Source organism: Sorex fumeus, unplaced genomic scaffold, assembly GCF_029834395.1.
Source record: "Sorex fumeus unplaced genomic scaffold, SorFum_2.1 ptg000128l, whole genome shotgun sequence".
Lineage (NCBI taxonomy): Eukaryota > Metazoa > Chordata > Mammalia > Eulipotyphla > Soricidae > Sorex > Sorex fumeus.
Window position 1 is genome coordinate 30,443,918 of NW_026606185.1, and position 14,791 is coordinate 30,458,708.

The window sequence follows — 14,791 nt, forward strand, 5'->3', positions numbered from 1 at the left end:
TATGTTCTGTGCTATGGAACGGGGATCCTGCTAAGTGAGACAGACAAGGTCTTATCAAACTCATCAAACAGTGACAGATGCAGAGACAGTAAACAGATAATTAAATCAATAAAAAATTAAACAAAGCAACTGCTAATTACAATCATTTAATGAAAATAAGATGGGCGGGAAAGGGAGTTCGACTGACTGTGGAGGTGACATTTGTCAGGTGAGATTAAAAAAAGCCTTCAGCTGAGAACTGTGCGAGGACTGTGTTAGCCACGTCAACAGTTTGGAGGAGGCGGAGAGGAGGAAGCACCTGAGTGATGGGAGTTTGAGGCTGTGAGTAGATAGAGCTGTACCTCACACAGCCTTGTGGACTGAGAGAAAAGACTTTGTTAAAGATAATGAGATATCACTGAAAAACTTGAACATGCCATCCATCTCTTATGATTTGTATATTTTTAAACAGAAAGTGTATGAAAAAAATTTAAATGCCTATCTAAGCCAATTCACTCACTTGGCTAAAACTTGTCTTATTGTACAAGTTAAGACAATTATGGACCATGTTTATTGCTATTTTATTTAGCAGTAAGAATTCTACTCCAAGTTTTTAATGGTTTTAAACAGTATTAAACAGTATTTTTAAAGCAGTATTAAAAAGTATTAAATTCAATAGTATTAAACAGTTTCAATAGCACTGGGGTGGTGGGAGGGGGAGAAACAACTATTTCTAGTTTAGCCCTCTTCATTTTTGCATCTTTTCCAGAGTGTAGCCTGTTTCCGCACTGATCTGATCTACCTGCTCACCCTCTTCCACACCAGTCAAGTTCCTTCCAAAACTTCCATTTGGTCAGCAATTCCATCCTTGACTATTGATGGAGCTCCTTTTCTTGATTCCAACTCAGTTTGCCTCATAATGGAGGGTCTGTCTTCTTTTTTTTCTCCATTGACTGTCCTTTTGTAGCAAAACCTTGGCCTGGACTCAAGTCCATTTTCTCCCTTACATTCCATGAAACTATAGTCTCCTTGAGAACCAGGATTCTATCTTGCTCTCTATTTTATCTCTTTATTCACCACAATGTTTGGCATCTCTGATTGTTAAGTCTTCAAAAAGTACTGTTGAATAAATGAATATTCTGAACTTGGGGGCAGCTTGCATAGACGTGTGGTCCTCCCAGACAGTGACTTGGCTCTCTGTATTCAGTTCAATCATTATTCTCCCAACAAAATTGTAAGATAATGCTCAGTGCCAGTTAGATACTCCCAACCATGTTACCATAGATTGAAATATGCCTACTCCCAACCCCCTTTAATCAGTCAGGACACAAACTGGGTACTGTCCTCCTGAACTGTGGCCCCTGAATTAACAACCCAGAAAAAGTAAATATGAAGATAATCCATAGAATCAGGGAAGTAACAGCTCACATTCACTGTGCAAGATTCCCTGTGAGGCTTCACACTAAATGCTTTGCAGGCCTCATGTCCTGTAATCCTCATTCAATCCTATGTAGAAAATAATATCTTCCAGATCAGAACTCCACTGAATAGATTAGAACACTGAGACTTAGAGAGTCTAAGTAATTTGTTCAGGATCACACAGGTAATAAGTTGAACTGAGATTTTTGATATTCTTCTGAATGTGAAATTTTTACATGAATACTTTTATAACATAAGACATACAGCAATATATTAACATACTGAAATATCAGAAAAGGCATAATTTAATTGATAATGGCAAATGAATTCTATAACAGAATTTTGTTGTATAATTGGGCAGACTTTAATAATCCTGTCACACAATTTTACTCCTCACTTCCAAAACAATCCTATCTCATTATCTTTACCTATCACATCAAAGCATATTTGAGTTTTTCATATTGATAAAAACATCTTATTTTAATAAAAGAAACTGTGAAGATTTGAATTTAATAACTGTGAAGATTTTTAAACTAATAGATTTTAAATTCCTCAAAATAAGGATATGAGAATAATCTAAACATTCTCATATATAACTGAAATGTATAGGAGATAAAATGACTCAGTTTTAAAAACTACACTTCTTATAAAAGGTTTCTGAAAGCAAGGCCCATTGAGTTATAGTTCTTAAGTGCCCCAAATAGATATTCTGATTTCCAAATTAACATCAAAGCACTTGATGGTTCTTTTTTGTTTGTTTGTTTGTTTGTTTAAAAAGAGACTACCTGGGGCTGGAGCAATAGCACAGCAGGTAGGGCATTTGCCTTGCACACAGCCGTCCTGGGTTCAATTCCCAGCATCCCATATGGTCCCCTGAGCACCTCCAGCGGTGATCCCTGAGTGCAGAGCCAGGAGGAACCCCTGGGCATCGCCAGGTGTGACCCAAAAAGCAAAAAAGAAAAATAAATAAAATTTAAAAAAATAGAAAGAGACTACCTTAAAAAAAATACTGGATTCTCTAATGTTGTCTGAAAAAAAAATAATCCTTAGGTACTTAAAAATGACAGAATTACAACCCAGTGCACAAACTTAATACAAGAAGAAACTCCAGATAGTCTCATTGAAAAATAATGAAATAATTTTTTAAAGGAATTCTGGTTTTGACATTTATACACATTGTCCTAAGCATATTGTGAGACACTAGTCTTGAAAAATTTGCTGTGACAAACTAATTAGCAAATCTCCAGATAATGAAATCTCTAATTCTTCCTCATTGACTGCATTTCAATTTGTAGTATACACTGCTTTTAATCTGTTAATTTTTTTATTCACCCATTCAACAAAAACCTACTAAAGGCTTATGAGGTGACAAGATCTATGTTGGGAATTGTATTCTCAAGAGAACTACCCTATTTATTTTTATCACAGATGGTTTCATTAAATATTATAAGTTATGCTAAATTCTTGTAATAATATGAAATAGAAAATAATCCAGTTTATGCAAATTTTAATGAGAATTAAAAATAAATTTTGACGGTTGTGATACATGCATGGTCTCTAGAAAATAATCATATGCAATTTCTTTCACAGGGGTTATTATATAAATTAAATAAATCTAAATTTTATATAAGGATAAATCAAGAATAGAATTTTAAAATAACAACTTTAAAAATTATTATATTATGACTCAATGCTGAATTATCTTTGAAAACAGACTTAAGAGCTTTTTTTAGCTAGAATACTTTAAAAGTAGATCATCATTGGAAACAAGTCATTCTGGTTTTACTTTATTTCCCTAAATAGTAATAAGCCATTCTCTATTTGTAGTTAAAAGACAACAAATGAATTTTATGTCACCCATGATATACATTTCTGTGATGTCCTAGAATAGTTCCCTTAGTAGTAATACTATCATTATAAGTGCATCTCATTTTAACAGCAATTGAGCACCTCTAACATGCAGAAACTACAAACTAAATGATTAACATATAGGTATAGCAGAGACTGACACAAAACTACTATGACCCTAACCTGATCCACAATCTATTTTTGCAAATACAGTTTTATTGGAACACAGCCTGGTCCACTTGTATACATACTATCTAGAGCTGCTTTTTTGAATTTTTGGGGGGTTGAGTAGAGTCTCCCAAGTACTGTACAGGGGACATAAGTGGCACTACACTTGACCAACTAGAGACAATTCAATATGAGAGTCTGAGGATTCAGTACTGCTCAAACCCTGCAATGCTGAGGACTACCAGGGACATCCTGACTTTTACGTAAATTTATTTAGGATTTTCTATACCAATTTTGCATAGCAACTCAAACGTTTAATGAAGTAATTAAGAGAGGCTGATTTACTAACACTTAGCTCTTCTTAGGCTTGCTGCCAGGAGTTCGTGGACACACCATAAGTAGGATATATGTTATACATCTGAGTATATGATGTATGCATAAGCCGTCCTTGCTGAATATACACTAGTATACACAAGCTGTCTTTGCTGAGTTTATGGGCCACTCGGTGATTCCCCAAGTTAACAAGCATTCCAAGTATTATCCCAAGCCACTAAGTAAATGTGCACCCAAAGTATAAAACCTTCCTTTCATTTAGGAGATGGAGATTGCAGTCTGTGTCTAATTACTGCTGTAGAAAATACTGTGACTTTCTATATACTAGAAACATCGTGGCTTATGAACTGAACATGACCATAAAAGTTTGGAAAAGAAAAGTTGATGTCTTACCTGTATGTTGTTCTTCAATCCAGATCTGCAAATACATGAAGAAGAATATCCCTGCTACTCCAAATATCAGCACTGAGAGGAACACTTGTTTGGGGTTCATGACCACTTCAAATGGCTGCATTTCTCCTCATTTCAGAAGATCACATGGTTTGTTTTTTTAGTGATATTAAATTCTTTCTTGTTGTCTTAATCAGTTGTTCCAGGAGATAACCTAAAATGTTTTTTAAAAAATTCACATTTTACCATGACAGACTTTCTTCCCAATTATGACATAAATATGCAGCATATCAATAGGCCCTAACATGAATTGTAACATCCATTAGACATAAAATTTTCTCACAGATATCCCAAAAAAGGCAATTTTCCATAAAATACTTTTTGTCTTATCTAAGGAATCTTATCTAAGGACTGTACAAGACTGGAGCGGTAGCACAGCCGATAGAGCATTTGCCTTGCACATGGCTGACCAGGCTGACCTGGCCGACCCAAGTTCCATTCCTCCATCCCTCTCAGAGAGCCTGGCAAGCCACTGAGAGTATCTCGCCTGCACAGGAAAGCCTGGCAAGCTACCGTGATGTATTTGATATGCCACACACAGTAAATAATGTCGCAACAGAGACGTTACTGGGCCCGCTTGAGCAAAACTGATGAACAGCGGGAGGACGGTGACAGTGACAGTGAAGGAATGTACAGCACTGGTGAAGGGATGGGTGTTGGAATATTCTGTGACTGAAACTAATCATGAATAGCTTTGTAAGAGTCAATCTCACAAAGATTCAATAAAAAAATTTTTAAAAAGGAATGTACATGCTCAGAGTTAATAAGTAACATCCTAATTAGGTGAAGTGTGGCTAAATTTAAGCCCTCCATATTGTAAGAACTTGGGTTCAGGTTACCTTAAAATAACTGTGAGGGGGAAATAAGACTAACATAATGAATTATTGAGAGTAGTTTTATCTGGTTCATGGAATAAAGAGAAAAAAATCACTTTGTGTCTTAAAATATCTTAGGTTCAGAAACAGAATAATGTTGATCTATTAGTCTCTTCTCATGTAAAAATAATATAATTTTCCAACTAAATGGTACATTTAAGATCCCTTAAAAGCATACAAGCACAGATATTAAAAGGTCAGACAGAGTTCAGAGTCCTCTTCAACAATACTATGGAAGCATAGAAAATTCCCTCCACTTACAAAAATCAACCATGATAGGGGCTGGAGAGATAGTACAGCAGGTAGGGCGTTTGCCTTGCACGCAGCTGACCCGGGTTCGATTCCCAGCATCCAATATGGTACCCTGAGCACCACCAGGACTGATTCATGAGTGCAGAGTCAGGAGTAACCCCTGTACATCGCCGGGTGTGACCTCCCCCCCAAAAAATCAACCATGATATGAAAGTTTTCTTTAAATAAATATTGAAAGGATTTAGTTTTAGAACAATCTCATGAGGTACAATTTTAACTTTTTATTTATTTAATAAAGATATATTTATTTACTTATAAATATTTACAATTACAATAAATATTTATTTAATAATAAAATAACATTTTACATATTTAATTCCATCAATATCAGTGGAGTACCCTGACAATAACCATTTTACTTTCTGTATTTTCTTTTTCAGATGGCACCTCCTTTCTGAGACTTTAATGAAAATGTAACTATAGAAAAAAATATATATATAAAGATCTTTGTGCACACCAAGTTTTCATAAAGTATCAGTGCATTCTTGTACTCTTACTGAAACCCAAATTAAGAATTTGTGATACTAGTGAACTACCAAGAAAATATTCAGCAGCTTGGCTGATGAGCTCATATCCTTGACAACTTGATGAACACGACCAAGGTCACAACTTTATATCCAAGGCAGGGAAAAAGAGGTAGTTTCTTTTCCTTGGCAACAGTCCACACATACTTGCTGGATAGGCTGAGTAAATGTTTCTTCACTGTGAAGACATCCCACATAGTATTATGGAAAAATTATCTTTTTGCTTCTCTAAATATTTATTAAAACCATCTCAGAGATTCCTGACTTTTATCTTTTTAAGAGGCATATGGAATGATGCTAGTTCAAAGTTTAAGACTCCTTTGGGAAATATCTATGCTGGATGATATTCTTATTCTTGGCAAAATAATATTTACACAAACACATGAATTCAAAGATAACCTAAGAAGTCAGAATAGGAGTTTGGTAGCAAGTGAACTTCATATAGGAAAAAAAGAAACCCTAACAAATAGCTAAATCTCTTCAAGAAAAAATATTTCCCAAAGTAAGTCCATGCATATTATATTTTATATAATCTATATAATATAGAATATATCAATAAAATATTCTATATAACATATTCTATATTCTATATATTATATAGAATACATATAGAATAGATACGTACACACACATTTACCAGGATAGAAAGGGCCAGAATAAGATTGTAGTGACTATCAACAATCTGAAGAATTTTCTAAAATCTTCCTCTATGAGACTCCTGAAAAAGAGACCACTGCTAACATGTTTACAATTGCTTTTAAGTTAAGTTCAAGGGCTAGAGCGATAGCACAGCGGTAGGGTGTTTGCCTTGCACGCAGCCAACATGGCCGACCCGAGTTCGGTTCCTCCGCCCCTCTCAGAGAGCCCGGCAAGCTACCGAGAGTATCTCGCCCGCACGGCAGAGCCTGGCAAGCTCCCCGTGACGTATTCGATATGCCAGACACAGTAACAACAAAGTCTCCAATGGAGATGTTACTGGGCCCGCTCGAGCAAATCGACAATCAACGGGAGGGCCTTTACCTTTACCTTTAAGTTCAAGCATTTAAAAAAATATTTTGGTGGTAGAGGAAGTTTTAAATGAAAAAAAAAAAAAGGAAACAGAGCAGTACTATTCTGCTTATTTGTTGAGTAACACAGATTCAAAACTAACATACTCTGAACTTTTCAAACATCGGCTGCAGAGCAAAGTTCCTAAGGGTATCTGTGAGTGGAAGTATTCCAAGATCAATTCTCTCATGGAAAGCTATGAAGGAAAGTCCAACTTCTCTTTTCTTGGTGCTGCAGTTAAACATTGAGCAGACATCAATTTCTGTGTCTCTGAGAAGTTTTAGAGAGGAGTCAACCAGTTAAACAAAATCTTCTACAACAAAGAAATAGTTGTTTAAAAGAAGGAAAAAAAACTGTAACAATATGTCTGCATAATTGTAACTTATCTGAGAAAAGAGAGGTTATTAAAAATGCATAAATCAGAGTGAAGACTTGAACCTGTGGAATCTCCGAGTGTGAAAGCCAAAAGAAGTACTCCTTGGAGGCTCACAAAAGAAAATTATTACCCACAATGTTGAAAAAAGATCAAGAATTTGCCCTTCTTTTCTTTGGGAGGTGTTGCTCTACTCTGACATATCCTCCTGGGTAAGGAGTCAGTAGAAAACCCATAATTGTTATTATGGCAGATATGAGTAGGATTTAATGCTGAAAGCCACAAGGCAGAAAGGCAATCTGGTGTAAAACGGAGAGATACGTTTGATATTCCCCCATCTCAGTCCATTAACCCAACATTGGCATTAGAAAATGGCTCTCATTAAACAAAGGTGAGGCGGTAGGAGCAGCGATATCGCTAGAAGCAAACCTGAAGGTCAGCGTTGATAGGAAAACACACCTATTTGGAGATCATACATTTACCGTCATGCCTGCAGAAAAAGTACAGACTACTGGAGATTGAAATTACTTGGAATAATGCTATTTCATGTATAAGCATTATACAACATTTTCATGGTCAAAGGCACCTCATATTTTATACAACTTCTTCCTCTCTTTCTGCTCATAAACACAGTGCTTTGAACCTAACGGATACTCCACAATGGGTTGCACTGGCTGAACTTGAATGTACAATAACACTATATAAGTAACTGGTGAGTGCCCTATTTTCACCTGTAAATTCTTTGTCTTAAATTCTAAGCGGAGAAATGTGGATATTCAATACTGAAAGGGGGTAAGGGGTGTGTCTGAGCAGTAAGGGCTTGGGTGAGCTAGGGTGAGGTCCTGTGTTTGATCACTGGCACCACAAAGGTAGTTCTGAAAAGCAGTCTATGCATTTTTTTGGAAAACACATATTTAGTTTTATTTGTATAGTCTATAGATTTATTTCAACACTTATGGAAACAAACACAAAACTAATGATCTCATTTTCAACACTATAAAGTCATTCTTCTATATCATCATGATTTCCAAAAGAATCATTTTGGGTATTAATGGAGCCAGAATACCGATCCCAACTTCCTATTTGTACTATTAGTGACATTTTTGCCCAAACCAATTGACAATTGGAGGCCCATTTATGTGAACCTTTGACACCTCATAGCCAGAGGAAGAAACAATAGAATTGGGTGAACCACTTTTATTTGTGTGTTCTTTTTGAATTTTTCAAGATAATATATGCTGCCTTCAAATGATGAAATTATATTTTCTTTTAAAAATTAAAAATATAAGTCTCACTTTTAATACTTAAAACCCCCTAGAAATTTTTCTTTGTACACATTCTCAGCTTTTCTCTATTCTATATGGATAGCATTTGCCCAGTGATATTTATTGATTAAGTTATTTATCTCTAGTTTTTATGCTGTTTTTTAGTTTAAATTGCTAAATATGTTACTGCATCTAGACATAATTCTGTTTTGTTGGTCTAAGAACATCTTAAATGTTTGTAAAATATCTGGGCCTCTTTGAGGGTTAAAAAATCAATTCAATTTTTAATGGTTATTAGGGCATCTGACTTTGTGCTAATTTTAGAAAACTATGTGTAAAACAATTATTTTAAATTTATCTTAGTGGATATAAAAACCTATCGCAAGTGTTCCACATAAAAGGAAAACAGGTATTCTACCACAGAAAAGAGAAGATTTTCTCATTACATCAAAGATCTGATGATGGTAAGCTGCTGGTTTTGGAGAAGGTAAGGGTTGCTAAGTCAAAGACAGGAACACAGACTCAGAAGCCAGGGATGACAAAAAAATCTCCCTGAGAGCCCCTAAACAGTAACAACACCTTGGTTTGGGGCCACTGTAATTGATTTCAGACTTCTGGCCTCCATAAGGATTAAGACAATAAATTTGTTTAATGTTAGCCACCAAATTTGTAATAATTTACTACAGCAGTCGTAAGAAACTAGCACAGGTAGAAATTTCCTCTACTTCATAAAGGGCAACTAAATAAAAAGCAATGGCTAACAATAGAATGCCGTAAGACTGAATTTCCCTAAAAGTTAGAAAGAAGACAAGGATGCCCTACTCTCTTCGATGCTCTTGAAGGCATTGCAAGCTGCTCTCTTCCTCCTGCACAACTCAGGTGCCAGGTTATTCGTCATGTTGCTTCTTGATGTAGGTACACATAACTGTTGCATTAGGAGGTATTCGTCCCGTTGAGAGTGAAAGGAACGTCAGGAACTAGTTTGTTTTTCATGAACATTATATTCGTGAGATTCAGCTGTAGTCCGACCTTTCCACACTCACAGTTGAAGTCGGCCAGCATTTGTTTGGTTAATATTTTGTGTTATTAGAACGATGTCATCAGCGAAGCAGAGGTGGTGTAGTTGCCAACCATCTATCTTCACTTCCATTCCTTCCCATTCCAGTCGTCGCATGAATAGAGATCCTCTGTCTGCTCTCAGCAGCCCGGCAGACCTTCATTACCTCCACTACCTCCACTACCCAGGCACAGACATGCTCCAGAATGCTTTTTGGAAACTCAGGCTGAGACTCATGCACAAGTGAAGCCCCACAGAGCTAGCGAAGCAGAACTCTGTGACCTCGGACTCCAGGCTGATGAGTCAATTGTCAGCCTAATAGCTCAAGTGCCCACAGTTTTAATATGAACATATCTTATTCTAAAACCTAATACTTTATGCCTACCATATACTTTTAACTTGAATATTCATAATGCTCTCCTTTTCAAATAAATAAATTGAAGTTGTCAGCAATTTTCAGCACTATTATTTTCACTTTTCAGCCACATCTGGTAGTGCTCAGGGAACACTCTTGGATGGTCTGGGGATCATATAGAGTGCTGAGGATTCAACTTGGGTTGGTCGCATGCAAGGCAAGCACCCTACACACTGTACTATTTCTCCAGCCCCAACAATTTTCAGCATTTAATTTTTTTCTGAAATTATTACTAAATATTAAGATCTTTCAATACTTCCCACTTTTCTTAGTTACTCACAATTTGTAGTTTTTTCTATTTTAACTATATATGAGTTCATTTTACCAAGCTCATTTTCTACCATCAAATTTTCACTCTCAATTGTCATCAATTTTCCTGTGTCATATTTGGCATCAATTTCCCTTTGTCAATTCTGTTTCTACATTTCAAGCTTGGAATAGTTATTTATAATAATAAATATTAATTTATATTATTGATGACATTCATTTATTTATTTATAGTTATTTATGATAGGAATACTTAATTTGGTCTTCACCTCCATTTCTGGCAAAGACTCCTGTAATGAAAAAGCAATATGGTTCTTTTATGTTAATGAGTTGACATTTGGAAAGTTCTTAGGTTACCTAAACAATGAGGTCTCTACAGTCCAGGAGATAGCTCAAGGCAGAAGAGAGACCTAGTTTAGAGCAGAGCTGTATACCACCCAATGTGGCCCCAAAGTCAAAAAGAATGAAGCCTGGTTACCAAGAAACTCAACCATGGTTCGAGTGTTGTAAATATTTAGTCCCATCTGTGATCTCCAGGGAGAGGGAAGAGGCTGAGGTTAAATCAATAACTAGTCAGTGATTTAATCAACCACTCTGTGGTACTGAAGCCTCCGGAAAGATTCAGAGTGAAAGAAACTGGGGAGCTTCCAGGTTCTTATTCACAGGCAGGGAGGATAGTATAAGCCAGTACTATGAACAAAGGACCTCCCGCACTTGGAAGCCTTCTAGATCCTGCCTTATATATATATGGAAAGATATGTATATACCTCAAGGATATATACATATACTTTAGAATATTGAAGAGTAAGTAAAATGTCCTCATGGCTTTTGTAAACTGCTGAGAAATTTACAAAAGTTTTGGACAAACTTGCAGGCTATCGAATGTAGCCTGCCCACAGGGCAGATTCTGGCAAACTCCCCGTGGCCTACCAAATATGCCAAATACCAGTAACAATGATGGGTCTCATTCTCCTAAAGAGCCGTGAATATAATCTCAGGGCTAGGATGAAAGAGACGTTACTGGGGCCTGCTCGAGGCAATCGACGATTAACAGGATGATGAAAATGATGATGATGAAAAAATGAGAAATTTAATAAAAACTGGCACAAGAATGAGAGCTGACCAGCTGAAAGCACAAAAAACAACTTGGAATTGTAACTGGCAATTGAAGAGGGGGCAGTTTTGTGGAGCTAAACCCTTAACCTGTGAGATCTGATATTATTTCTGGGCAGAAAGGGTCAGACTGAGTTTTTTAAGTTTGTGGCCTACACAAGAACTGGAGAACCAGAGAAACCAGAGAAATTCTCAGTGGCACTGGATAAATCATATACACTAGAAAGTTTTCTAACCTTTTATGAGAAACTACTCTTTATTCCTTAAATATTTTAAACATATGGAAAAGCTTTTGTCAGACTGCAGATAAAAAATTAAATTTTCTCTGTAATTTTGTTCACTTTCATATCCTAAGATTTATTCATGTTCTTGAAAATCTTCTATGAGTAAACTCATTTTCAGGGCTGGATTAATTTTTTTCTTCCCCTCTCTTCGTGTGTGTGTGTGTGTGTGTGTGTGTGTGTGTGTGTGCGCGCGTGCAGGTGTTTCTTTCTTTGTCAAGTAAGGTTTGCTCCAAATAGTATCCTTGCCTTCTTTCCACGGCTAAGTTCCATCATGGTTCATTTTGAGTTTTTGACCTGGAGTGATACTGCAGTTGTTAGAGACCCGTGATCGTCTGGCGCTTAGTTACCTTCCCACTGTGAACCTTGTGTTTGTGTCTGCTTCTCTAAGATTAGCACATTCTAAACACTAGAGATCCACACAGAAATTACCAGCTTCGGGAGCCAGCGAGTGGGTACAGAAAGTGGTAAAGCACTTTTCTTGCATGTAGGAAAACCCACTTCTCTCCATGGTACCACATATTATCTCTTAAGCACTACCAGAAGTGATCCCTGAGTATAGGGCTAGGAGTTATACTAGTGTGGGTGTGGTTCACCAGCCCACCCCCCAATAATTGCCATTTTATTTTTTTTCACTATCTTCTTTACCGCTGTGAGCTGGTTTCAGGTGAATCCCCTTTCCACATTTCACATTCACATATGGACATGGACACCACAAGGGTTTAACTATGTAACTATTTCACTATTCCAGCAGCTTCCCTCCAGAGTCTGGCACACCAATCATTTCATCCCACTTCATTAGATCTCTTACTTATTTCTTTTACTAATTTTGAACATGCTTGTTAACTTTTATTCTTTAAAAAGTTATCCTCTACTGATTTATTTGTAAAGCTAATTAAATAAGAAAAAATAAAGTTATTTCTTTTTCTTGAGCAGCTATCCCACATAAATGTTTCCAAGTTTTGAGGTTTTTTTCTCTGTAACAAAGGGAAAATGAAATCTTCCTTATGAATATAATAGTTGTAGAAAATACCAAGCAAAACAGAATATGCCATAATCTTCTGGAAAACTATTACAATGGCATGAAATTAAAAGTCATTTTAGTAATAGGGTTCAAGGAATTTAATACTTCTATTTGATAACTTTCATATACATGTATACATTTCATGTATATAAACATTTAAAATATATTATCTCTAACAACTATAATGAGATTAAATTGTGGTATATGATTTAATAATAGCCAATTATAGACTTGTCCTGTTAAGTAGAAATAAATTAGATAGTACTCAACTTGTTCAGAAACTGTAAGATGTGTTAAAAAGCATAAAACTGTAAATATCCAATGAATTACTACAACTGAAAGATGCAGGTGAGCAAATGGACAGTGTCTCATAATAACCCTTGATCTCTAACTATAGAATTAAGGTCACCAAATGATGGGGAAGGGGATGTCAAGGAGAAAGAAGGAGTGGCTAGAAGTGACACCAGGAATGGGAGTAGGAGGGAGAAGTGTCTTTGGCACTTAGTTCAGTGTGTTTCATCACACAAAACATAGATCATATATTATATTTCTTCATAAAATAAATATATTTCTCTACTAGCTGTTAATTTGTAGGTGCCCTCTTAAGTGGAGGTACAGTAACTTTGTACACCAAAAAAAGCATAGAAATTAACAGTATTTTAATCTTTTTATCCTAATTACAATAAAATCTATTTTTAAACAAAATAAAGTGAAAGATGTCTGAGCACCATGACTACGAGCATAACCCTCTGATGGAGGGTCGTGTACAACCAGAATGTGTGAAAACACCAGAACTAGAAGATTGAGAACTCCAGAAATTCCATGTACAAGTAGCATGACTAAACATGTGTGATCCCAGAAAGCACCATGGTCAAGTGTTGTGAGCAATACAAGTGGACATGCATTCTTCAGTGAGAACCCCAACCAAATGTGCAAATATGCAACACTGCAACCAACCCCCAGCCATCAAATGAAAAAAATGAAGGGGAGAGAGAACAATAAATTGAAAAACCAAAATAAAAACTATTATATTTATGTAACCATAGGAGACTGTATCAAGACCAAGAACTTGACAATGGAGTGTGTAAAAGGCAGAAGAATTGATTCCCCAAAGTTCAACCCTGTAATGACTGCCATACACATCTCAATTCGATTTAGAATTATGAAAATATTCATGAATATTTTTTAACTGCTGATTTTAACCAATGGGGCTATTACTCTGGATTAAATGGACACTATGTCATCACAATGGGAAGTGGCAAAGGAGGCCAGACTGAAACGAGCCCAAGATGTTGCTAGTGTTGCAAATGGTGGAGATGATGGCAGAGCACCATGAATCAAGGAGTGCAGATGACCTCTGGAAGTTAGAAAAACAAGAAAATGGATCCTACTTTGAACCTAAAAGATGAATGCATGCCTGCTCACGTCTTGATGTCAGCCTGTGTCATACTTGCGACCCGTAAGTATAAGACATTTGTGTGTGATCGCTCATTCTCATGACAGAGAAGACTAACACAGCAGAACAGTATTACAAAGAAGCATTATTTACTTATTTATTTTTAAATTTCATTTTTGAACAGCACCTGGCTATACCCTGGGCTTACTCTGCTTTTAGGGATCACTCCTGGCAGTACTTGGGGGATGATAAGTGGTGGTAGGGGTTAAACCCAGGTTGGCCACATGCAAGCCTAGTGCACTCACTGCTGAACCTCACTTCAGACCTATTAAGTCTGAAGTGAGGTACAGCAGTGAGAACTATAAATATTTTAACGACAGTTTCTGAAATTGCTATGAATGAGTAGAATAAAATTATCTTTCCAAAAAAATTTTACATGGTTTTTCTGGTATAATATTTCATAGTCCATTCCTATAATAGTTCAAGTGTTCAATGTATTTTGTCACATAGAACATAGAAACATATTCCTTTACTAGACACTAATTTATAGGTGCTTCCTTAAACATTTTGTTGCTTTGATTTCCCATATAATTTATTTAATAGTACCTTCTACTTTTAGCTATTGTAATTAAAATTTAATTATAA

The 14,791-nt window shown here is 36.1% G+C and overlaps 1 protein-coding gene across 3 annotated transcripts in view; it reads right to left on the minus strand.

The window, feature by feature from the left end:
- CHST9 (carbohydrate sulfotransferase 9) overlaps positions 1–14,791 on the minus strand; it is a 313,123-nt gene that overhangs the window by 266,501 nt on the left and 31,831 nt on the right. For all 3 annotated transcript variants that reach the window (XM_056138165.1, XM_056138168.1, XM_056138166.1), the window contains exon 2: positions 4,141–4,351. In XM_056138165.1, coding sequence (XP_055994140.1) covers positions 4,141–4,261 — 121 coding nt within the window. In that variant the 5' untranslated portion in view covers positions 4,262–4,351. The remainder of the gene's footprint in view (positions 1–4,140; positions 4,352–14,791) is intronic.